This window comes from Erinaceus europaeus, chromosome 3 (genome assembly GCF_950295315.1).
Source record: "Erinaceus europaeus chromosome 3, mEriEur2.1, whole genome shotgun sequence".
Lineage (NCBI taxonomy): Eukaryota > Metazoa > Chordata > Mammalia > Eulipotyphla > Erinaceidae > Erinaceus > Erinaceus europaeus.
In genome coordinates, this window is record NC_080164.1 from 83421867 (window position 1) to 83445670 (window position 23804).

Genomic DNA, 23804 nt, shown 5'->3' on the forward strand with positions numbered 1-23804 from the left:
CCACCCTCCTTCATTCACCACTCAGTGTGCACACTTGCTTGAGGGAGTCTTGCTGTCTGAGTGCATTGAATTCCACCTGCCTCACTGTCTCCCAACTCAGACATCACCTGAAGCATCAGTGAGGCAGTGCTGTGAAAGGGAATCAGCTCCAGCCCATTCTTCTGCTTATCTTTATTGTCTCAGAGGCACCCAGTGCAAAAAGCACTTAAAATAACTTTTAGATACAGTTTCTGTTGGTGTTCAGTTATACGCACGCACACACACACACACACACTCACTTGGTCATCTCATGGGCTTCTGCGAGCTGACTTTTTTTTCAGATAGAGAAAGAGACAGAAAAGAGAGGGAAAGACCACAGTTCTAAAAGCTTCCTTCAATGCAGCAGGGGACGGGCTGCGATGAAAATATTTTTAAAATTCAGTGGTTTATCACAGATGCCTGCCTGCCCAGCCTGAACCTTTGCCAGGCACAGCTCACACACACACACACACACATACACACACACACACACACACACACACACACACACACTCTTTCAGGTGCAAGAAGGTAGCTTGTAAAAGGGACTTAAATGATTTGACCAGAAATGTTATTGATAATCGTGTGTGTGTGTGTGTGTGTGTGTGTGTGTGTGTGTGTGTGTGTGTGTGTGTGTGTGTGTGTGTGTGTGGTGAATATTTGAATATTTAAATTTTTAGATTTAAATATGCAACAGGAGAAGGGAGAGAGAACCAGATCATCATTCTAGCACATCTGATGCTGGGGAGTCAAACTCAGGACCTCCTACTCTCAAGCATATTTGTTTGTTTGTTTGTTTGTTTGTTTTAGAGGCCAAGAATCTCTTACTTCAGCACTGACAGGGCACAGTGCAGAATCTGTGGTGAAATAACCTCTCTAGAGACCCTGACTGTCCTCAGACAGCATTCATGGGGCCTCCAGTCTAGGTGGTCATACACAGGGATTGACTTCGTGGCTTGGCCTTACCATCTGGTTATACCTTCATCCACCTGGTAAAGATATGGTGGGTCTCTTTTAAAAGTCACTTGGTCAAAATGACACTTTCTAAGAGCTTGCAGGTAAAGGACTGGGCTACGCAATTTTGACCTTGAAAGTTGCCTGTTTATTGTTTAAAAACCATGCTCCTTCCCCACACCTGTGAGGAACACTGCATAAAGTCAGTCCTTCTGCAAATTAATGTGGGCCTATATCCACTGTTTCTGGGTGAAATAGGACTATAGATGCTACCCAAGGACAGCTTTGAGTGTCCTTGAATGAAAACAGAGGCACCCCCAGAGAGAGGGTGTGTTGTGTTACTGCCAGAGGAGTGACCTGTAGCCAGTTTTTTAAGCAAGAGAGGCCATACCAAGCCAGTAGTTGTTTCCATTTGTACTTGATCTGTAAGACTAACAGGGACTTTAGAAACATTCATATAAAATACCCAGGTATGGGGAGTCAGGTGGTAGCACAGCGGATTAAGTGCACATGGTAAGAAGTACAAGGACCAACATGAGAATTCTGGTTTGGATGTGAGGGTGATCTGGCTGCGACATCTGTCACCCCACTGATCGCCAGGGTTGATTCGGCTGATCTGGCTGGCTAGGCGGGTGTCCCCTTCCTCCCTCACTGCTCCATGTGCATCCTTCCTGAAGCTGTGCACAAATAGGATGGCCTTCCCCGAATAGAGACGGACCCGTCTTCAGTCGAGTGTATACAAGTAGCTGCGTTCCCCTGCTAGAGCCTCCAAACAAGCTCTCAAGGATCCTGGTTTGAGCCCCCGGCTCCCCACCTGCAGGAGGGTCCCTTCATGGGCAGTGAAGCAGGTCTGCAGGTGTCTGTCTTTCTTTTCCCCTCTCTGTCTTCTTCTCCTCTCTCGATTTCTCTCTTGCCTACCCAACGACAATGACAGCAATAATGACAACAACCAGGGTAACAAGAGCAACAAAATGGGAAAAATGGCCTCTAGGAGCAATGGATTCATAGTGCATACACCAGCCCCTGGAGGCAAAAAAAAAAACAGGGTCAGGCCGTGGCGCAGTAGGTTAAGCACATGTGGCGCAAAGCGCATGGACTGGTAAGGATCCCGGTTGGAGCCCCAGGCTCCCCACCTGCAGGGGAGTCCCTTCACAGGTGGTGAAGCAAGTCTGCAGGTGTCTATCTTTCTCTCCCTCTCTCTGTCTTCCCCTCCTCTCTCCATTTCTCTCTGTCCTATCCAACAACGAACAACATCAACAATGGCAATAGTAATAATAACCACAACAAGGCTACAACGCCGAGCTGAGCTTCACTGACGACAGACAGACGACCAGGGAATCATGGTTGAGCTGTACGTAGTATCTCTTTATTCATGCAGAACGCAGCACAATCTAAGCCAAGCTAAACTAAACTAAACTAATATACTTGCCAAGTAGGGTGTAAACAGGATGTGACATAGAAAGGGTGGAGTGAAAAGTGACTGGTGCAAATCAGGGTGTACTAGGAGATGGGGCGGAGCAAAAAGACATCATGAACCAGTGGGGATTGAACCAATGCCCTGCAGTGGTTATGTAAATAGAATAGTGGTTATGTAAATAGAAGACAGTGTTAAGCATGGGGGATTAAACCAAATGAAACAGAAGGGGTTTTTAGAAGCAGAATTAGAAGCATACCAACACTACAACAACAAGGGCAACAAAAAGAGGGGAAAAATGGCCTCCAGGAGTGGTGGATTCATGGTGCAGGCACCGAGCCCAGCAATAACCCTGGAGGGAAAAAAAAAAAAAAAACAGTTACTGGGTGGGTGAAATGGCTTGTTTGGATAGTGTGCTGCTTTGCTATGTGCATGACCTGAGTTTGATCCCACTGCACTGAAGGAAACTTTGATGCTATGGCCTCTCTCTCCCTCCCTCTCTCCCTCTCTCTCTCTCTCTCCCTCTCCCTCTCCCCCCCCTGCCTATATATTTAAACAAACAAAAATTGTTAGGAAAATTGTTTATTAACCCGTCCCCCTCCACACACACACACAATATTTAAAGAGAACAAAAGGAACAAACACTTAAGACTTTCTTTTGGAAGTTTGCCGTAGTGACCTGCTCTTTGTGGCACTGATAGAGGAGGGAGAAGTCCCAGAATAGGCTCATTTGGATCACAGGAGGAAAAAGAAAAGAATTTTAAGTCAGCTGAGAGACACAGCTGCTGATGAGAACAGACTTAGAGCGAGTGCTTGGAGATGGCAATGAGGTGCCATTTTTACCAAGTCACTTTTTTTTAACAGAGCTACACTTTAGAGCTTCAGAACATAAGAGCCAAACCTTGGTAAGCGGAACTTTGCTTACTTTTCTTCACCTCCATGGCCCTGTCAATCACAATCCATTTGGAACATTCCAGTAGCTTAGTGGTCTCACAAGAGTTGTTGGGGTGGGATGGGGGGAGTTGGTTGAATGGCAGGGAGCAGGGGCCCAATATATGTCAACACTCAGTATTGTTCAGATTAATCTGTGATTTGCCAGTATGGGAATAACATACTGGGATTCTCTCATCTTGTGGATTGTATTTTTTGCACATCGTCTGTTTACTTACGGACCTGGGTTCCCAGTAAACGTGAACATTCAGCAGAAGCTTATATGTGCTGTTTTTGTTTTTGTTTGTTTTTTGGTGGGGGAGGTGAGGGGGAGAGGTACACCTATCTTAATTTCTCATATCCGCCATTTTACAATTTATTTGTGAAAAGGCCTTGAGATATGTTCACAAGTTGAAAACCTGACCCGTCACACAGCTTCCATCCTGTGTCACCATTTCCATCCCACCCACTGAGCACAGTTCCCAGACATCATGCCATTTCCTCCATGAGCACCTCTGCGTTCCAGAACCGTCTTCTCAGCAGGCTCTCATTCTGATATCCAGTTTTCCATCTGGGCTTGGGGTTTCCCCCCCCCTTGTGTGTCTGTGTGTGATGCCCGGCATGGGGCCTTTGGGCTCCAGCCCCTGACCTGACCTCCCCTTCTCCCTAGTGACCTCGTGAATGGCCTGGTGGCACTCATGAACAGCAACGTCAGCAGCCCTGTCAATCTGGTGAGTGTGGCCTCCTCCTAGGCATATCATAGTGGATCCCTCCTTGATACAACCATGGGTCGGCTATATTTTTCTGACATCATAAGGAAGGATGTATGTGTTTGTTGCTTGGTGAATGGGAGAAGAAAAGAATGTAAGGGGGGGGGTGTAGGTAGCATAATGGTTATACAAAGAGACTGTTATGCCTGAAGCTAAAGTCCTAGGTTCAATTCCCCCCACACACAGACCACCACCACTGAGCAGTCTGGTTTAAAAAAAAAAAAAAAAAAAGGAAAAGAGTGAAAATATACAAAGAAGTAAAAAGCCAGGGCTGGTTTATTCTGAGTGCTACCTTGCTGGCTTTTTGCACAGCCATGCTGCCCTAAACCTGAGGGGTGTTTGTTTGTTTGTTTTTGCTCCATGTTATTTTCTTTTTAATAAATAGTGTGTTTGTTGCCTGGCTGGTGTCACACTAAACTAGTAGGCTAGACATGAAGAGTATGTAGGTCATACAGTTGCCATGATTTAAAATATAGGTATTCTTTAAGATTTACTTATTAATGGGAGCTGAGGAGAGTGTGCCCTCAGAGGAGGAGACAGCATAGCTTCATTCTGGCACTCACAATACCGGGGACTGGACTCTAGACCTCATAGCTGAGAGCCTAATGCTCTATCCACTGGACCACTTCCTGGATCACACTTGCCATGCGTTTTGGTGTTTCTTATGTCTAGGATGAGGAGACATGACAGATAAGAGTAGTTGGGCTGTGAAGAGAAGCACAACAGGGGCTGCTGTGATGTGTGCCACAGGGGGATGGGGGAGATCAGAGGATAGGGGCCTGACAGTGTCATGTCACATATCCCCCACTTGTTATAGTGTACAAGAACCCAGGTTCCAGCCCCCACATCCCCAACTGCAGAGGTGTGTGAAGCTATACAAGTGTGAAGCAGTGCTGCAGGTGTCTCTCTCTCTCTCTTCTCTCTCTCTCTCCCTCTCCTCTGCCTCCCTGTTCCCATTCAATTCCTGTCTCTATCCAGAATAGATTTGTAAAAAGGGGGGGGGGTGATATTCTTTACCTGAATGCCCCCTAAGAAGTGAGCTCATATTAAGAACCACATGGAGTCATTGCTGTAGCTCACCCAGACCTTTATCACAGAATCCATACTCTGCCTGTTGCCACTTTGGTAGGGGTTGTGTGGGTCCTCCGGTGCTTGAATTATGAAGATAGTTCACCCAGAAGGGAGTGCATCATCTCAGAGCTAATTTTTTGAAACCCAAGTCTTAACACAAAACAGCACTGCAGCTGCAGTGATGTTAGATTACCAAAATCATCCTGAAACCTTTCATGGTGGTCGTGTGTGTTCATGGGTGGACACCCTTAATCTTAAAGGGGTTCACTGCAGAGACAATCCAGAGAGAGGACAGAGTTAGAGAGTCACAGCTTCCCCTGCTGCCCACGTCAAACGTCCCTGTTTGAGATGAACCTTCCAAGAGTGTTAGTTTGGTGATCTGCGAAAGCTCAAAAGTTCTTCCTTGGGGGCCAGGCAGTAGTGCAGTGGGTTAAGCGCACATGGTGCAAAGTGCAAGGACTGGAGCAGGGATCCCAGTTTGAGCCCCCCGGTTCCCCACCTGCAGGGAGTCATTTTACAAGTGGTAAATCAGGTCTGCAGGTGTCTATTTTTCCCCTCTCTGTCTTCCCCTTTTGATTTCTCTCTGCCCTATCCAACAACAACAATGGCAACAATAACAACAACAAAGGCAAGAAAATGGGGGAAAATGGCCTCCAGGAGCAGTGGATTCATAGTGCAGGCACTGGGATTCACCCAGTGATAATTCTGGAGGCAAAAATAAATAAATAAAGTAAAAAAAATAAATAAAAAGTCTTCCTTATTAAACACTAGCTGTCGCCTGCCTAGGCCCAGAAACTAGCCTATCAGCGATGGACCCCATGCTTGCTCATGATGGGGGGAACCTGTATAACTGAGCTGTCAGCCCCCACGAGCCGTGAACAGCAGGGACCCCTGTATCTGGGGGCAGCAGAGTCGGCCTGCAGACTCCTCTGCAGACACAGACATGCATGTGGTCTGGGGGTGGTGGCCGCTGCTTTCGTAACACCTATAACCAGGAACCATGTCTTCCACAGGGGAACCCAGAAGAACACACTATCCTCGAATTTGCTCAGTTGATTAAAAGTCTTGTGGGTAAGTCAAATGGACACTTTCTCTGGGAAAAACCCGCTTCACTCATGCTGTCTGTTAACTAACACCTTGACTGGGAGATCTGTACTGAACACCCCTCTATAACATCTCTCCCAGGAGGGAGGCTACTGTGGGGTTGCACAGTCAACAGCATCTGGCCAATGACAAGCCTTGTGGAAGAAACCCTGAGCCAACAGGTCTGCTGTCATGCAACCCTGCTGGAGACCACAGGCAGAAGGACAGGGACTGGCTTGGGCAGGAGAGTGAAGCCAGACCTACAGATTATCAGTTACTCCCTCAGAAGAAAAACTGGGTCAAGGCCAGCTGTCACCAGAGGATCTTGGGCAAATAAAAGGGTTGAGTGGTCCATGGTCATTCATGGTCACACAGATACAGTGTGGCCTGGAAGTTCACTGTGGCCCACTTGAGTCAGCCCTTCTCAAGCTTCACTGTGTGCCGCGGACCACCACAGTGGATGAGAAGCAGGAGGGTCAGGGGTCTCGAAGGCAACCTCCCCGGTGGGTCAGGAGTCAGTGCGAGGGAGAACAGATAGACACCACACTCTGTTGGAGGGTGAATCTGGACTCATTTTAATAGTGAAACTGCATTAGCTTTTATACTTTTTTCAGGTTGCCTAAACAACCAGCTTAGTCTTGTGGCTTTGGCAGGCTGCATGTTACTCCCCTATAACTGTAAAGAATGGTACAGTGCTTAGTATCGTCCTGTTCTCAGGGGAGGTCATACCCAGAATTGTTTCAGACTTTTGCTGAGGGCTATCTCTACCATTAATCTTCTATGGGGGGCATACAGATCTTTGCCTAATCGTGGACCACTGCTCATCTAGGTCTGGTACAGTTTAACTATTAATCTTTCTTTGTTTCAATACGTCAACTTATACCAGGGAGGCCTCAATCTCTGCATTCTTTCTTTGAGGGGCAGGTAATAACATGACTTCTTTTGTCCGTCTATGTTGACCCCAACCTTCCCCACATTCATAATGTAACTTTCAAATATGCCCCTGTGTAAGGGAGAGGGGGTGCTTCTGACTCTCCATTCCCACCAGGCACTGCCAAAGCATTATTAATCAATTGTGACAGTATAATTATTTGTAACAATAATGGGGGGAGAATGTGTCGACCCATTCTCGTCCTCCTGCCCAGCTTCCTTGAAGTCTGAATGCAGGTCCAGAGGAGATGACCCTGTCAGGATCCCTGGTGAACTTTGATGGGGCGCCGCAACTGTGCACGTGGATCCATGGCCTTCGGGTCTTGTCCAAATGCAGGTTCATACCTGGGAGACAGACATGATGGGGTGGGCCACCCCGTGCTTCCAGCCCTTTTTTCCTTTTTTCTTGTTATTGGATAGGACAGAGAAATTGAGATAGAAGGAGGAGCTAGAACGGGAGAGAGAGAAAAGACACCTGCAAAGCTGTTTCACCGCTTGTGAAGCCCTGGGCTCCCCCAGGGCTCAAACTCGGGTCCTTAGGCTTAGTGCTTAACCTGGTGCACCAACGCTTGGCCCCAGTAATGTCATCTTGTACTGCACTTATTAACAAATCCTTATATCAGTGATGCTCAAACACAGGCATTAATGTTAATAAAACAAAGACATACATAGCACTACTTCAGGGTTTTTGGTATCACTGTTCTTACCCCAACCTACTTTGATATGGTTTGAAAAAAAAAAAAAGATTTACTCATTTTTGTTGTGAGAATCAGAGCATTCCTCTGGCATACATGGTCATGGGGATCGAACTCTGGACTTCATACCCGAGAGTCCAGGGCTTTATCCACTGCACCACCCACCCCACTCACAGGCCAATCACTGTTTATTATATGTTAAACTAAGATACCTTTTCAACTGGGTCTAGTAAGGGGGATGAATGTAGATCTGCTTTCAGACTGGAAACTTCTCCACCATCGCCGGTGTCAAGGCCACTCTGTCTACTTCTTCCTTCAGATTTAGACTCCTCAGCTTGGAGGGCCATAGTTTTGTTTCCACAGCAGAGCACCACTCTTCCTTCCTGTGGAGTCTTGCTTAATAGGCACTGCTACTGTGTCGCGGAGGAGTTGGCCCTGTCATTTCACTCTGGGTAGCTCAGCTCCCTGAGGCAGAGTAGTCAGGTGACACTGACATGAAAGGCATATCATGGAAGCAGTTTCTTTATTCTCTAGCAGATAGGAGTTTACTTTGATGTGTTTAGCAGAATGGCACATCTCAAGGAAGTTTTGCTTTTCTCTTACCTCTTTTTTTTTAACAACTCAGGTAGTGGAAGTGAAATTCAGTATCTCTCAGAAGCCCAGGATGACCCACAAAAAAGAAAACCAGACATCAAAAAAGCGAAGCTGATGTTGGGGTGGGAGCCTGTGGTAAGTAGGGGGGAGTCACTCAGCCTGTCAGGGAAGGAGGGGCTTTATCTCCCCAGTCGTGGCCTTGTGGCTCTGACTGCCATTGGGTCCTCCAGCACCCAGCACATAGCACCAGGCAGGGTGGGGGGGATGGCGGGGTGGGCACCTGGGTAAACCAGATGTAGTTTTGCCCAGGCAGTTGTACAGTGTCAAGTACCATGAGTTTTTTATTTCATCACATCCTGCTCTTGCAGGAGTAGTCCAGCAGCCTCTGCAGACTGTTACACAGTAGGTGCTTAATAAATACATGACCATCCTAGTTGTAACCCTGGAGCTGTGACTCACTCCCCATCTGGCCATAGACAAATAAAAAGGGCACAGCAGAAACTAGTCTTTCTGCTACAAATAAACAGAGTTGTGAACATTGGGAAGGAAAACAAATTCTCTCTCCTTGGAAGGAAAAAGAATTCTCTCTCCTTCAACATCCTTAGCTAAGACACCAGAAACAAAAGATAGACTACCAGGAAGAAACAATTTTACTGACATAGATACATTGGAACAAGCCACAGAAAAATAACTCAGGCGGTTTTAGAACTCAGGATGAAGAACCCATCTTTTTAGGAAGAGAATATAAGCTGCTTAGGGCAGAATAAATGGTTTTTAGGAAAAATCATTGGGAGATAAGATAGCTTGTGCCAAGAGTTTAAGTTCCTTTGTGGGGGCTCTGTCTGTAGACAGGTCAGGAGAATTCAGAGAAAGCCTCTTCCTGCATCTGATATTTCTTAAAGTAATCAGTGTACAAAGGAACCGTTCAGGGGTGGTATCCTGAATGCCTACAGTCCTGGCTATTCTTCAGAGAGCTAAGCAACTAGCTGGGACCTAATGATGGAATGTTGAACTGCTAGAGGGGAGAATTGAGTGTGCCATTCCTTCTTTATTCTGTGACCTCTCTCATGGCCACAGAAGCTTGTTGATGAATTAAAGATATTATCGTGGTCAGACTTCACAAAAGCTAATATATAAAATCCCAGAAGTATAAATAAAATTACAGCACATGTAGATCTTTTTTAAAAAATTGTTTTTCGTGGTCTGGGAGGTGGCGCAGTGGATAAAGCATCGAACTCTCAAGAATGAGGTTCTGAGTTCAGTCCGCGGCAGCACATGTACCAGAATGATGTCTGGTGTTCTCAGTCTCTCTCTCTCTCTCTCCTATCTTTCTCATTAATAAATAAATAAAATCTTTTTTAAAAATTGTTTTCTTGCCACTAGGGTTATCGCTGGTGCCGTGTGCCTGCACAATGAGTCCACCACCCCTGGAGGCCATTCCTCCCACACCCACCCATCCCCCCCCCCCTTTTTTTCCCAATAGAAACTGGCAGTGGAGGAGGAGATAGAGATGGAGAAAGACAAGACACCTGGAGTACTGCTTCGCCACTCGTGAAGCCCTGCAGATGAGGGTCAGGAGCTTGAACCCAAGTCCTCACACAGGGTTACATATCTGCTGTAGTGAATGTGCCACCACCCAGCCCCAGTCCTAATTTTTTAACGACTTTGGTTCTTTTGTCAGCAGACCTTTATTTTCCATGAAATATTTTGAGGGGGAAAAAGTTAAAGACATACTTACTATGCATTAACTATTGTTTTTATATGTGTAAGGTGTCATATACATGGGGATCTTAGTGTCTAGAGTTTCAATGTGTAATCATCTACCATTCTTAGAATGTGATGTATCTGTCACTGGTTATGCTTCCTACAAGTAATTTTCATCCCTAAGACATTTTGGAAACATTTGGTCCCAAAGCACTTTTAGCCCCAGTAATCTCAGTCTCATCCCACCTCTATGCTTTCAGTTTCTACATTTGAGGTATAGTTGCCAGACAGTATAGCAGTTACCCAACACACTTTGTAGCCTGAGGCTCTGAGGTCCCAAGTTCTATCCCTGGCACCTCTCTCTGTCACCCTATGTAAGCCAGAGCAGATCAGTGGTCTAGTTAAAAATACAATTGTTGGGGCTGGGTGGTGGCTCACCTGGTTGAGTGCACATGTTACAGTGCACAAGGACCTGGATTCGAGTCCCTGGTCCCCACCTGTAGGGGGGAAACTTCGTAAGTGGTGAAGCAGTGCTGCAGGTGTCTCTCTGTCTCTCCCTCTCTCTGTCCTTCCCTTCCTCTCAAGTTCAGGCTGTCTCTATCAAATAAATAAAGATTTAAAAAAAAAACAATCATTTTAGTCTTAATAATAACCCAGGCAATTAATGTTTCAAAGATGTGTGTGGTTCAGTAGGTTTTGACTGTGAGTCCTTTGCTACAATAGGCATAGGCATATCCTTCCCCCACCCCCAGCAGCCATGCCTCTTGGCTTTGCTTCTCTAAGTCCAGCTTTTGCTCTTTAGTGGTACACTTAATCTCTTATATTTTGACTTTTTTTATTTAGATTTTTTTAATATTTATTTATTCCCTTTTGTTGCCCTTGTTGTTTTATTGTTGTTGTTATTGATGTCATCATTGTTGGATAGGACAGAGAGAAATGGAGAGAGGAGGGGAAGACAAAGGGGGAGAGAAAGACAGGCACCTGCAGACCTGCTTCACTGCTTGTGAAGTGACTCCCCTGCAGGTGGGAAGCCGGGGGCTCGAACCAGGATCCTTACACCGGTGCTTGCACTTTGCACCACACGTGCTTAACCCACTGCGCTACCACCCGACTCCCATGTTTTGACTTTTTCTGTTTTTTGACAAAGGATGAGCAACAGAGAGAGGAAGAAAGACAGAAGGAGAGACACCTGTGGCACTGCTCTTCCACTTGTGATAAAGATATTCCCCCTGCAGGTGGGGAATCGGGAGCTTAAGCCAAGGTCATCATGCATGGTACTCTACTAGGTGTACTGGCCCCTGAATTTTATTTCTTTGTTTTGATCACCGTGGGGCCACTCCAGAGTTAGGTTGCTTTCCATGGTGGTGTCATGGATGCCTCTGACTGAGCCCTGTAAGCTAGTGAGGGTGAAAGTGCAAAGGGGGATTTGTCAAGATAACACAGGGCAGGAAAACAAAGAGGCCCTCGAGTCTCAAATACAGAAAGAACATGTTGACTTTTTCAAAAGAACCCTGTGGTAACCAGAGAGTAAGAATATGGCCAGTGGCCATAGTAGCCAAAACCCTTGAGTAGGGGTTCTTTTAGGCTTTTGAAAGGGTCTCAGGCAGGGGGCAGATACACTAAAGTCCATGGCAAATAACATGGACCAGGTATTCAAGCCTCTATTATCCTTGGTCTGATGAGGAAGGAGGTCACTGGATGGCAGCAGGAACCTCTATTGCTCATTCTTTTTACCTGACTTCGGCAAACGGGATGTTTGTGAGGCTGGTGTCTACATGCAGTCAGTCATGCCATCCTTCTCTGCTATGTCTCATGCTTTTAGGGTCACCTGCTGGCCAGGGAAGCTGGCACGATTGTGAATTGGGAAGATGACTGTCAGCCTCTTGGCATGAGTTCCTCCATATTGGACCCATTCCCACTGGTCACATGGAAAGATGAGTCAGTCAGCTTCAGGGTGCCCTCACAGAGAATTGTCCTAGTCACTTCAGATATCATCATGACCCACAGGTGGCACTGTGAGTGCACATTGGTGCTTTTGTCTATTTCCTCAGAGGCCTTTCTCAGTCCAACTTTTCTCTCTGAACAGGTCCCACTGGAAGAAGGTTTGAACAAAGCCATCCACTACTTCCGCAAAGAACTTGAATACCAGGCAAATAACCAATACATCCCCAAACCCAAGCCTGCACGAATAAAAAAAGGCCGGACACGCCATAACTGACAACCTCACTTCCGGGACGGGAGACTCCTGTTGCACACTTGATAGGATGTATTTTTTTTTCCTTTAAAAAAAATTTTTTTTTTAAAGACTTTCAAAAAGGTGTTATGAAGAACCAACTGGAATCTCATTCTGAAGCTTGCTTTAAAGAAATGGATGTGCCTAAAAACTTCCCTCAGAAAAGAAAAAAAAAAACTGCAGAATTTTTGCCTTGCACTTTTTAAACCTGTCTTTTTACGTAAAAGTGGTGTCGCCGCAGCTCTGCGTACTTCCACGTTTTTTACCTTTGCTGTGAGAGCTTATCGTGACTGTCGCTGACAGTTTTATTTACTGGTTTCTTTGTGAAGCTGAAAAAAAAAAGGAACATTAAACAAGGCGGAAAAAGGCCGGTTTTATTTATAAAAAATGGGTACTTATAAAGGAGACATTAGACTATGCATAAAGGAGACTAAACCCACGCCCAGCAGTGTTGTCAGGCAGGTGGATGAAAACATTCTGCGTGAGAGAGCTTTATGTTTCTTTTAACATGGGTTTTTCTCAAGGTTTAGTCTGAGCTGCAAACTCGACTTTGAATGATTTCCGCTGATCATCATGATGGAGGCGATTTGAAATCACTACTGTGTTTTGCTGCATTTTGGGGGGGGCGGCGGGGAGTATAGAGGGAGGACAGCAGAGTTAACAGATTCCTGGTTAACAGTGGTGAGTCACTCTATTTTGATCAAATATGGAAACTCACTGTCACTTCCAAAGGCTGACCTGATCAGTGCACTGTTGGATTGGATTGGTAAGAAAAATGTCAGAGAATTTTAATATAAAAGGAAATCCTGAAAAAAAAATCTGTTGGTATCATGTGTTATTTGAGGGGCCACAGTAGCTGCTGTCTGGGGTTAACATCAGCTGCCATCAAGGAAGAGTCTTGGGTCTTGCCCAGAATCAGAAGCGCTATGTGTCCTGCTCTGGCAAAATAACTGCACGGCACATTGAGCAAAGACTTCCCTCCAGAGAGCTTTCCTCCTCACATAGCAAATGGTAAGTTAAAGTGACACATTTTCCAAATAAATTGACTCTATGTGATGGTGACAAAACCTCTAGCCATCATCAAGGGATCAATGCATGGGACAGAAGGGTTGTGCAGGACAATCGTATCTGTAACCAGTTTAAACTCCATTTGCCACTTCTCCAGAATCACCCTGAGGTTATCTTCTTAGAGATTTATTTTTTCTTTGATAGAGGAAAGAGAGAGACATATTCCAGCTTCTTCCGTGGTAGCATCACAGAAGGCCTAGAGCCTTGGTTTGTTGCTCTGTGTCTGTGGGGTAGGTGACAGATTCCTTTTGGCTCAAACATGTCTTCCAGTATCTACTCTTGCTTTCTCCCACCCATGTATATACACTGTTAGTTTTGAGAGAGAAAATAGAGGGGGCAGGAGCCTGGCAGTGGCCCACCTGGTTAAGCGTACATAGTACTAAGCATGAGGACCCACACAAAGATCAAGGTTCAAGCCTCAGCTCCCTACCTGCAGGGGAGATGCTTCACAAGCAGTGAAGCAGGTCTGCAGATGTCTGTCTTTTTCTCTCCCTCTCACCCTTCCCTCTCAATTTTTCTTTGTCTTTTCTAATAAAATGGGAAAAATCGCCACAGGAGCAGTGAATTAGTAGTACAGACACCAAGCCCCAGCAATAACCCTAGAGGGAAAAAGAGAGAAAATAGATCACTCAAAGCCGCAGAGGAATCACATCCTCAGTGTTTTTACAAGGACTGAATAGGGGTACAGCACATGATCTCAAATGAAGGAACCTTCATCTCTTGGTGCAGGAATTTCCCTCAACAGTCTTGACAGATGCCCATCGATGCTGCCAGAAGTGAGCCTGAAATCAGTGTCTCTGTGCACCCTTTCCTGGGTTCCATTGTGTCCGTCCTTGGGCTTCTCTGAGAACAAAACAAAGACTAATTGTCTCATACCAGTCCTTCTAACGTTTGGCATGAGCCACTGGGTCACCCAGTGTGACACCTGCAGTGGGGGCTGGCCAACCTCCCCAGATGTCATCTACTCAGTATATATATTTTAAGAGGAAAAAGGGAGAGAACCAAAGCATTTTTCTGGTACATGTAATGCTGGAACTCAAACTCAGGACCTCCTGTTTTAGGGTTCAGTGCTCAATCGACTGCTACCTTGTGAGCCGCCCACCTATTCATTTTTTTTTTTTAATTTTCCCTTTTGTTGCCCTTGTTGTAGTTGTTGTTGATGATGTTGTTCGTTGTTAGGTAGGACAGAGAGGAGGGGAAGACAGAGGGGGGAGGGAAAGATAGACACCTGCAGATAGACCTGCTTCACTGCCTGTGAAGTAACTCCCCTGAAGGTGGGGTGCTGGGGGCTCGAACCGGGATCCTTATGCCAGTCCTTGTGCTTCGCGCCATGTGTGCTTAACCCGCTGCACTACCGCCCGACTCCTGCCCACCTATTTATTTTTATCTCTGAGAAAAATGGAAGTTGACCATCAGCTGGGGAGTCCTGAGATTCCCAAACAGACATGATGGTCTAGATCTCAAATCCCTCTCTCCATTGTTACCAGTCACCTCTATCAGGAACAACAAAACAGACCCCTTTGTGGACCCCCCCTAGGACCTTGCCCTCAACTTGGATCAACAACGGTAGAGACTATTCCATCCTCTGAAGAGAGGCTGGACAACATACTCTATGTTACACGTGAGGAAGATGGGTACTGATATTGGGGCAGCATGGAACGTTCCTACTGATGACCACAGAATGTGAGGTCGGATCTACAGGGATGCAGAGGTCACATAGGCTCCTAAACTGAATATGGGCCCCAGATCACATCAGATTGATGGGGTTTACAGTCAACAATATTTATACCCCTTTCCCTATTTGGGAGCTACTCTCTTCCCAGATCCAGCTTTCTGGTCCTTTTTCCAGCCATGACATCATCTCCCCAGACAGTAACTTGGATCCACCTGTATATCAGATTTCAGGCTGGGGGGGGGGGGGGGGGAGAAAGAAAAAAAACTAGTATAGCCACAGGCCTTTTGGAATATAACTAAAATATACCTACTAGCTATCTACAGAATGGAGACGACCCCAACTCCAACTGAACTACTCCAGCCTTTAGGTTCATGATTAGTCAACAATTTATTTGGCTTTATATGTTAACTCTCTTTTCAGCCACCAGGTTCCATGATGCCAACCAGACTTCCCTGGACAGACAACCCCACCAATGTTTCCTGGAGCTCTGATTCCACAGAATCCTGCCCCACTAGGAAAAGAGAGAGACAGGCTGGGAGTATTGATCGACCTGTCAATGCCCATATTCAGCGGGGAAGTAATTACAGAAGCCAGACCTTCCACCTTTTGCATTCCACTTTGACCTTGGGTCCTACTTCCAGAGGGTTAAAGAATAGGAAAGCTCTCAAGGGAGGAGATGGGATATAGAGTCCAGAATTAAGAGTCCCTGAAGGAAAGGGGGAGTTGACAAGATGAATGAAGCGAGAGACACATCAGCTGTTTCAGGTGCAGGAGAGAGGTGTCTCTGTCCTCTGTTTGCAGAGGTTTATTGTTTAAACACTTTTTGCCCAGATATAGTTGACATTATGTAAGATTATTTTCATTAACATCAAGGATACAGATGACATCATGTATAATTGTTCTCATTAACATCAGGAATAACCTTAAACAACATTATTATTAGTAGTAGTAGTAGTAGTATGTTTTCCTTAGAAAATTCCCTAGGTCTGGGGCATCCTGTTCTCCCCTTGAAAGTTTCCTGAGTCTGGGGTAGTCTAAATCTACCCTTGAAAGTTTCCTTGGTCAGGAGTAGTCTAAATTTTCCCTTGAAAGTTCCCTCTGTGTTTTGACCATCTCCCTGTTCTGACCTTCTGTATGAATAAACATTTTTCTCTGGAGCTAAATCTAATAGCTTTTCTTCTTAACCCATACTTGGATGGGTCTAACTAGATCATAGGAGGCTGCCCACCTAAAGAAATCTTCTGCTGTAAAGTTAGCACACACCATGAGGGCTTTCTTCTGGTTAACCTTTGCATATATGAAAGTTCACTAACTTTTAGCTAATGAAAGTTTACTTACTTCTACCCATATATCCTAATATTAGCTATTTAACTATACAGCCTAATACTCATCATGATGTCTGTAAGTGGAAGCAGGGTGTTTGTGGGTGAGAGTAAATAGTAGAACCTTTTATTTATTATTTTTTTATAAAAGATAAGAAAAAGTAAAATTTTTATTAAGAGAGAGAGAGAAAGGGACCAGGTGGAGGTGCACCTGGTTGAGCACACATGTTACAATGCACAAGGACCCAGGTTCAAGCTTGGTCCCCACCTGCAGGAGGAAGGCTTTGCGAGTTGTGTGAAGCAGTATTGCAGGTATCACTGTCTCCTTCCCTCTCTAGCACCCCCTTTCCTCTCTGTTGGTCAACATTTCTCCTTTGGCTAATTCTGCTTCTGTTCCCCTGCATTGCTTGACGCTGTGGTCTATTTACAAAATCATTGTTTTGTTTGAGACCTGCACTGGTTTAATCCCCACTGGTTCTTGCTCTTTTTCCACTCCACCCCCTCTCCTAGTCACATCCTGTTTTCCACCGTGTAATCCCCACTGGTTCGCACTCTCTTTTCACTGCGCCCCTTCTCCTAGTCACATCCTGTTTTTCCACCCTACCACTTCCTTCTTGGGAAGTATAAAGAGAATCTTCTTTTCTGATTACCCACTCAGCCATGAGTAGAGCCTTTTATAACCAAATGAAGACTACAGTCTGTCACTCACACTATAAGCCACCAGTACTTCTGGCTTTTGGTCTGAGTTTGAGCTGATTGAGAGGCTGTAGTGGTAATAAGTAGCTTCTTTTCTGAAAGCCTTTAAATGGGTACAGCAGCTTCTGCTCCTAGGCCATTTTAGTCTTGTTATACTCACTACCATTAATTGTTGTCACAGTGTACTTCTCCTAGGGATCTCCTTTTATTGTCCCCAGGTATTATTTGTGCATATCCAATATAGCCAATAGGTCTTTAAATTATCAGTGTAAGGCAAAATGGCTTCAGTTTAGTCCAGGGCTCCCCACTTTGCAGTTAGCCCTAGTCCCAGTTTGGGAATGAGGAGGTGAGATTATGAGCAGGCACACGGTGTGTGTGTGTGTGTGTGTGTGTGTGTGTGTGTGTGTGTCTGTGTGAGCAGTGGGAATCGGGCCATATATGGTCAAAAGGAACAGGAGACAGGGAAGTGGTGAGGGGGCTTCTAGTAACTAGAGTAAGCAGACCAACTGGTTTGAGAACAAGGAAGTGAACTATTGTGTTAGAGAATGGGGGTCCTTGTGTGGCAGGGAGACTGACAGGGGGACAGAATACTGGAGATTGAGACCCCCCTGCTCAACCCCTGGTGGTAGAGACTGATGGGGTGACTGTACCTCCAGGCACCCATTTTTTCACAGGCGGTCTGCATCACGCTCAACCTCAGCCTCACAGTTCCCACAACCTGACTTCACTCACGCCACCTGGTGGTGGGAATTGTGTGGCATTGTACCCCTCTTATCCTATGGTTTGTCGGTGTTTCCTTTTTATAAATAATATATATTTTTTTAAATGGGTGAGGGTGATAGTTCTAGGGCACAGCCCACGTCCCGGTTTTTGACCTTGTACTCTTGCTCCCTACCTTTTCCCACTGGGATTTTTTTTTTTTTGTCCTTTGTTGACTAAACAGCTCTATACGAAAATGAAACATTTGTAAAATCCTAGAGAGTCATTGTGATCCTCTGAAGAAGACAGTGTTTCTTGAATTATTACTTACTTGCCACCGGAGTTAACTGCCTTCACGAAGACACCACAGCTCCTGTTGGCCACTTTTTCTTCTTTTGACAGAAGGTGAGATGAAATAGATAAAGAGACAGAGATAGGGGGTTGGGCAATAGTGCAGCAGGTTAAGTACACATGGTGCAAAGTGCAGGGACTGGCTCAAGGATCCTGGTTCAAGCCCCCAGCTCCCCACCTGCAAGGGAGTTGCTTCACAGCTGGTGAAACAGGTCTGCAAGTGTCTTTCTCTCCCCCCTCTGTCTTTCCCTCCTCTCTCCATTTCTTTCTGTCCTGTCTAGCAACAATAATAATAACAGCAATAACAAGGGTAACAAAAAAAGGGAAAAATAGCCTCCAGGAACAGTGGATTTGAGTGCAGGCACTGAGCCCCAGCAATGACCCTGGAGGCAAAAAAAAAAAATTCTTAAAAAAGAGAGAAGGAAGATACCTGCAGCATTGCTCTACTGCTCATGAAGCCCCCACACATACCCCAGGTGAGGACAGGATTGAAACACAGGTCCTCTTACATGGTAACATGTGCACTCTACTGGCTAAGCCAACACCCAGCCACTTGTGTCTTGCTTTTTAAGAGGGACAGTGGATGATTACAGCTAGAGTGAATCAGTTAGTACTTGAACAAGAGCCTCTGACCAAGTTTGTTTGAGCTTCTTACTTTGAGTTGACCTAAAATTCTCACCCTCCTCACTGTGAGCAGCCATTTAGAAGGCAGCTAACTACCAGTGCAATGGTCTTCTGGGGAAAACCCCAAGTTTGTGATTTCTATGCTGAGCACAGATTCAGGAAACTCTAGGGCAGACAAACTTAGAAAGGAGGAGGGAGAGACTGGGGAAGATAGCATTGTGGTGATACAAAAGACTTTGATGCCTGAGGCTCTGCGCTACCAGATTCAGGGCCCCCTACACACACACCAGTATAGACCACAGCTGAAGGGTGTGTGTGTGTGTGTGTGTGTGTGTGTGTGAATAAGTAAATTTTTAAAAAGGAAAGAAACATGATTTGGAGAATGAGGCTTATTCCAGAAAGGAAGGAGAGAAATAAAACATGCTGTGAGGAAGGATCTTATATCTTTTTTTTTTTAACTTTATTTTATTTGATAGAACAGAGAGAAATTGAGGGGGAGGGGAAACAGAAGGGTGAGAGGTAGACAACTGCAGCCCCGCTTTACCACTTGTGAAGCTTTTCCCCTGCTAGTAGAGACCAAGCGCTCGAACCCAGGTCCTTGTACATGGTAATACACTCAGTTAATCAAATGCACGGCTACCCACCTCCATACACCCGAGTATGAATTCCTTTTCTGTCCCTACCTCAGATTGTATGTGAGGAGCTGCCTGTAATTCAACCACTCCAGCCATTTTCCTCACATGTGACAATGAAACAAGACCGACTGCCTCTTTCTGTGTGTGACTAGGCCACACTCAGCCCATGGTAAGTAGCAGTCTGGCCTCTGAGAGGTATTGTGCCAGGTGGGCTCTAAAGGGGTCATGGTAAAGAAAGGCTGTTTGTGATCCCAGCCCTGGGGTTTGCAGTCTGGCTGAGAGGAGGCAGTAGGTCATCACTCACACACCTCTCCCCTTGCCCCCATGGTGATTTTCTCAAGGAAAGTGTTCCATCACTCTGCCACAGCAGAGTTTAGGGAAAGAAAGCTGAGCTGGACAAATCAAGGCAGGTAAGTGACACCACTGGGCACTGAAGGGACTCTGGGAGATAACTTTGCAAAAGGCAGAGAGGGAACCACTCAGAAGGGAGGGTGATGACATAGGAGGAATCCATTCAGGACCTCATGCATTTGCATGAGGAGAAATACATTGGTTTTTACTAACTCTAGCTCAAATTTAGCCCTTTTTCCCTTTATGAATGTAGACAATGACCTTTAATAATAGCTCTTTCCTGGAACTTTTGTCACATATAGAGGTCACATATATCATCAACTGGATAGTGGTTATGAAGGTCTGAGAATATTTTGACTTCTTGGAAATAACAGTGATTATGTGTATGTCACCAGAACTCGGGATTGAAAACATGAAGAAGTGTGTTCTCTACTATGTACAAGTCTGTCTTTAAAATAGAGGTAACTTTGGTATATTTGGTTTCTGCTGTAATATGCATTCCATAAATTTAGAAGCACTATGCTTAAACAAACATTAGTAAGGAATATCTGACTTGATGAATAATCAGATAGGACTTCTTTCTAGAGTAGTTAGTAGATTCGATAAGTGGAGAACATATCCAAGGGTGTCAAATAACAGGTTGAATATGATATTTTTGTTTAGTAAGATCTTTATAGCAGCCCAGGACATGGTACAGTGGATAAAGTGTTGGACTCTGAAGCAGGGAATCCTGAATTCCATCCACAGAATCACAGGTGTCAGTGATATTCTGGTTCTCCCTCTTCCTCTTCTTCATCCTCCTCTCTCTTGTATATAAATAAATCTTATAAAAAGAAGCAGGAGGAAGTGGAGATCTTTTCATTTTATAATTTTGGAGGCTTCTCTGCTTCCTGAACATTTATATCTTGACCATATCCAAGATTTGATCATTTTTTCAGGTATTGTTTCTCTGAATATGGTTTCTGCTCCCTCCCTTCTTCGGAGACCCCAATAACTCTGGTATTTGCTTTTTTCTTAATTTTTATTGGGATGTTAATGGTTTACAGTATAGCTGTCAACACATGGGTCTAATTTCTCATCTCACCAAGATAAGTATCTACAAAATACTCTCACCTGAAAATTAGGTCCATCATCATGTGAACCCCCCCCACTTCTTCCTGAGCCCTTTCTGCCTTCCTTTCCCAATACACCAAACCAGTCCAACTTTTACTTTGCGTTTCCTCTTTCTGTTATTGTTTAAGTTCAGCCCATGAGTGATCTCATACCATATTCGTCCTTTTCTTTCTGTCTTCTTGCTTAACATGGTTCCTTCAAGCTCCATCTAAGATGAGGTGAAGAAGGTGACTTCATTCTTAATAGCTGAGTCGTAATAGGTGTAGGTGTGACTTATAAAAGAAAAGAAGGCAGGACCATGGGGGGGGGGGAAGTGGGGAAAGGTACATAGATAGACAGACAACCTTTGCTTGATAAATAGTATGTGGCCCTTCGTTACTGTATGCCCACAATTGGAGAATTTCACTTACAGTGGTCTCAGTTTGGTAGACTTACCTCTCTTTTTTTGTTTTTCAGTTAATACAAAATTTGTTTTAAAAAGTTCAAATTCTGACATTGTCCAGAATTTCTTTTTTCTTCTTCTATTAGCAATTTACAAAATAACTGTCACAATTCCACACCATTCCCAACACCAACCAGAGTTCTGTGTCTCTGTGCCCTCCATTGGAAACTGCAGTGGTTCTCCCAAGGTTACAGATATGGGTTGACTATTTGCCCATATGAGTATATATTTGCCCATTTTTTTTTCTTCCTAAAATTTACTTAGTCCTTTTCAATTTAATGTATTATAAAGTTAAAAAATAGAAAATATTGACAAAACCATAGGATAAGAGGTAAAATTCCATATATTTCCCACTACCTGCCCATCCCCCCCCCCCATCCCATGGTCTTTTCTTCCTTTCTAAGTCACACCTACACTTACTGTTACTTCCAAATGTCCTTTTTTTCCCCTCTTCTCTCTCTAGGTCCTGATGGAGTTGGAGTTCAGAACCCTCTGGTTATCTTCCTCTAACATTTCTTACTCTGCTGAGAAGATTCTTTGTGGTGTGCAGAAGGTGGGAGTTCTGGCTTCTGTAATTGGTTCTCGAGACATCGGCATTGGCAGGTCGATACATACCCCCCCCCCAGCCTGTTTCTGTCTTTCCCTGGTGGGGTAGGGCTCTGGAGAGGTGGGGTATCGGGACACGTTGGTGAGGCCATCTGCCCAGGGAGTTCAGGATGGAATCATAGTAGTGTCTATAGCTTATTATCTGAAAGGCAGTAAGTTATGAGTCAGAACAAAATGTTTTGTAAATAGGAAAATAGGAATTGAGCAGGTGAGAATAGGGATTTTGAGTGCTAGGAAGCTGGGAAGACTATTTTAGGTATGTTTCTAGAGGCCCATATCTTTAGTAACTTTTGCTTGAACTTGATATTTGGTAGACCTCCCTCTTAACCCTACACCCAAGAACACTAACAAAGAAAGATATTAAGTGCTAGTGGGAGCATTCAGCTAAACTTGAGTTCCAAATGTTTCTTAACAACAGGTTCAGATAAAGTATATGTAACACTGTTAGAAATTACACAAAATCAGGGACACTTCAGGGGGATACCAGTGGCTTGCAGGCAGAAGTAAATGTGCAAGGACTTCTTCAAATATGGGGGACTTCTTCCAAAGAAGTTTGAAATATCTAAAGAAATGAAAAGCAACTTGAAAATCTGAATATGTAAGAAGAGACATGGCTAAGCATGTCTGAAAAAGAAGTGGGTCTGGGTGCACAGCAGGTAGAGTGCACATATTACCATACAGGAGAACCGAGGATCAAGCCCCTGGCACTTACCTGCAGAAGGAAAGCTCCACAAGTGATAAAGCAGTGCTTCAGATGTCTCTCTTTCTCGCCCTCTCCCATATTTCTCTCTAGAGTCTGTTGGAAAAGAACAAAGGAACAAATGGTCATTGAGAGTGATGGAGTTGTTCAGACCCTGAGCCCCAGTGTATGATACTCTTGGTGGGAAGACAAATATGAAAATGGTTATGCAAAGAGACTGTCATGCCTGAGGCTCCGAAGTTGCAAGTTCAATCCCTTGTACCACCATAAACTAGAGCTGAACAGTAAAAAAAAAAAAAAAAAAAAAAAAAAAAAAGAAAGAAAGGAGAAGGGATGTGATGTGGGAGTCAGGTGGTAGCGCAGCGGGTTAAGTGCAGGTGGCGCAAAGCACAAGGACTGGCCTAAGGATCCCAGTTCAAGCCCCCAGCTCCCCACTTGCAGGGGAGTCACTTCACAGGCGGAGAAGCAGGTCTGCAGGCGTCTTTTTCTCCCCCTCTCTGTCTTCCCTTCCTCTCTCCATTTCTCTGTCCTATCTAACAATGATGACATCAATAACAACAACAATAATAACTACAACAATAAAACAACAAGGGTAACAAAAAGGAATAAATAAATATTTTTTAAAAAGATGTGTCGTGACACTGTTTACAGGTTTGTATAGAAGATAGTAGGCATTTTAGGTACATTTCACGTCTCTTCAAACTGCATGCCCATAGCACACCTATCCTTGCTATCCACTGAATGTCTTCCCACAGGACCCCTCCCCTCCTTTTGGTTATATCTGTTTTACATCAGAATGTCTAGGTTGGTTTGTGTTAGACTTTGTCCCTTTGCTTTGTTTCTTTATACCCCACACTGGGATGGCACTATCCAGTGTTTGTCTCTTATTTTAGTTCCATCTATATGGTAGCAAAAGGCAAGAGCTCATCCTTCCCTATAGGCCAAGCTGTGCCCCGTCCAGTAGACCTCACCTTGTTGAACACTTGGGTTGTTTCCACGTTTTGTATACTGTTGATAGAGCTATGATGTATACAGTTGTGAACATACTTTTTGTTGTCAGTATTTTGTTTAATTATCTTTATTTGTTGGATAAAGACAGCCAGAAATTCAGAGGGTAGGAGAGACA

At 44.8% G+C, this 23804-nt stretch overlaps 1 protein-coding gene across 4 annotated transcripts in view; it reads left to right on the forward strand.

Moving 5' to 3' along the window:
- Window positions 1-13230, forward strand: part of UXS1 (UDP-glucuronate decarboxylase 1) — a 66760-nt gene extending 53530 nt beyond the window's left edge. For all 4 annotated transcript variants that reach the window (XM_007531934.3, XM_007531935.3, XM_060187606.1 and 1 more), the window contains 4 exons: window positions 3987-4047; window positions 6171-6228; window positions 8491-8594; window positions 12250-13230. In XM_007531934.3, the coding sequence (XP_007531996.1) occupies window positions 3987-4047; window positions 6171-6228; window positions 8491-8594; window positions 12250-12381 (355 nt within the window). In that variant the 3' untranslated portion in view covers window positions 12382-13230. The remainder of the gene's footprint in view (window positions 1-3986; window positions 4048-6170; window positions 6229-8490; window positions 8595-12249) is intronic.
- The last annotated feature ends 10574 nt before the right edge of the window (window positions 13231-23804 follow it).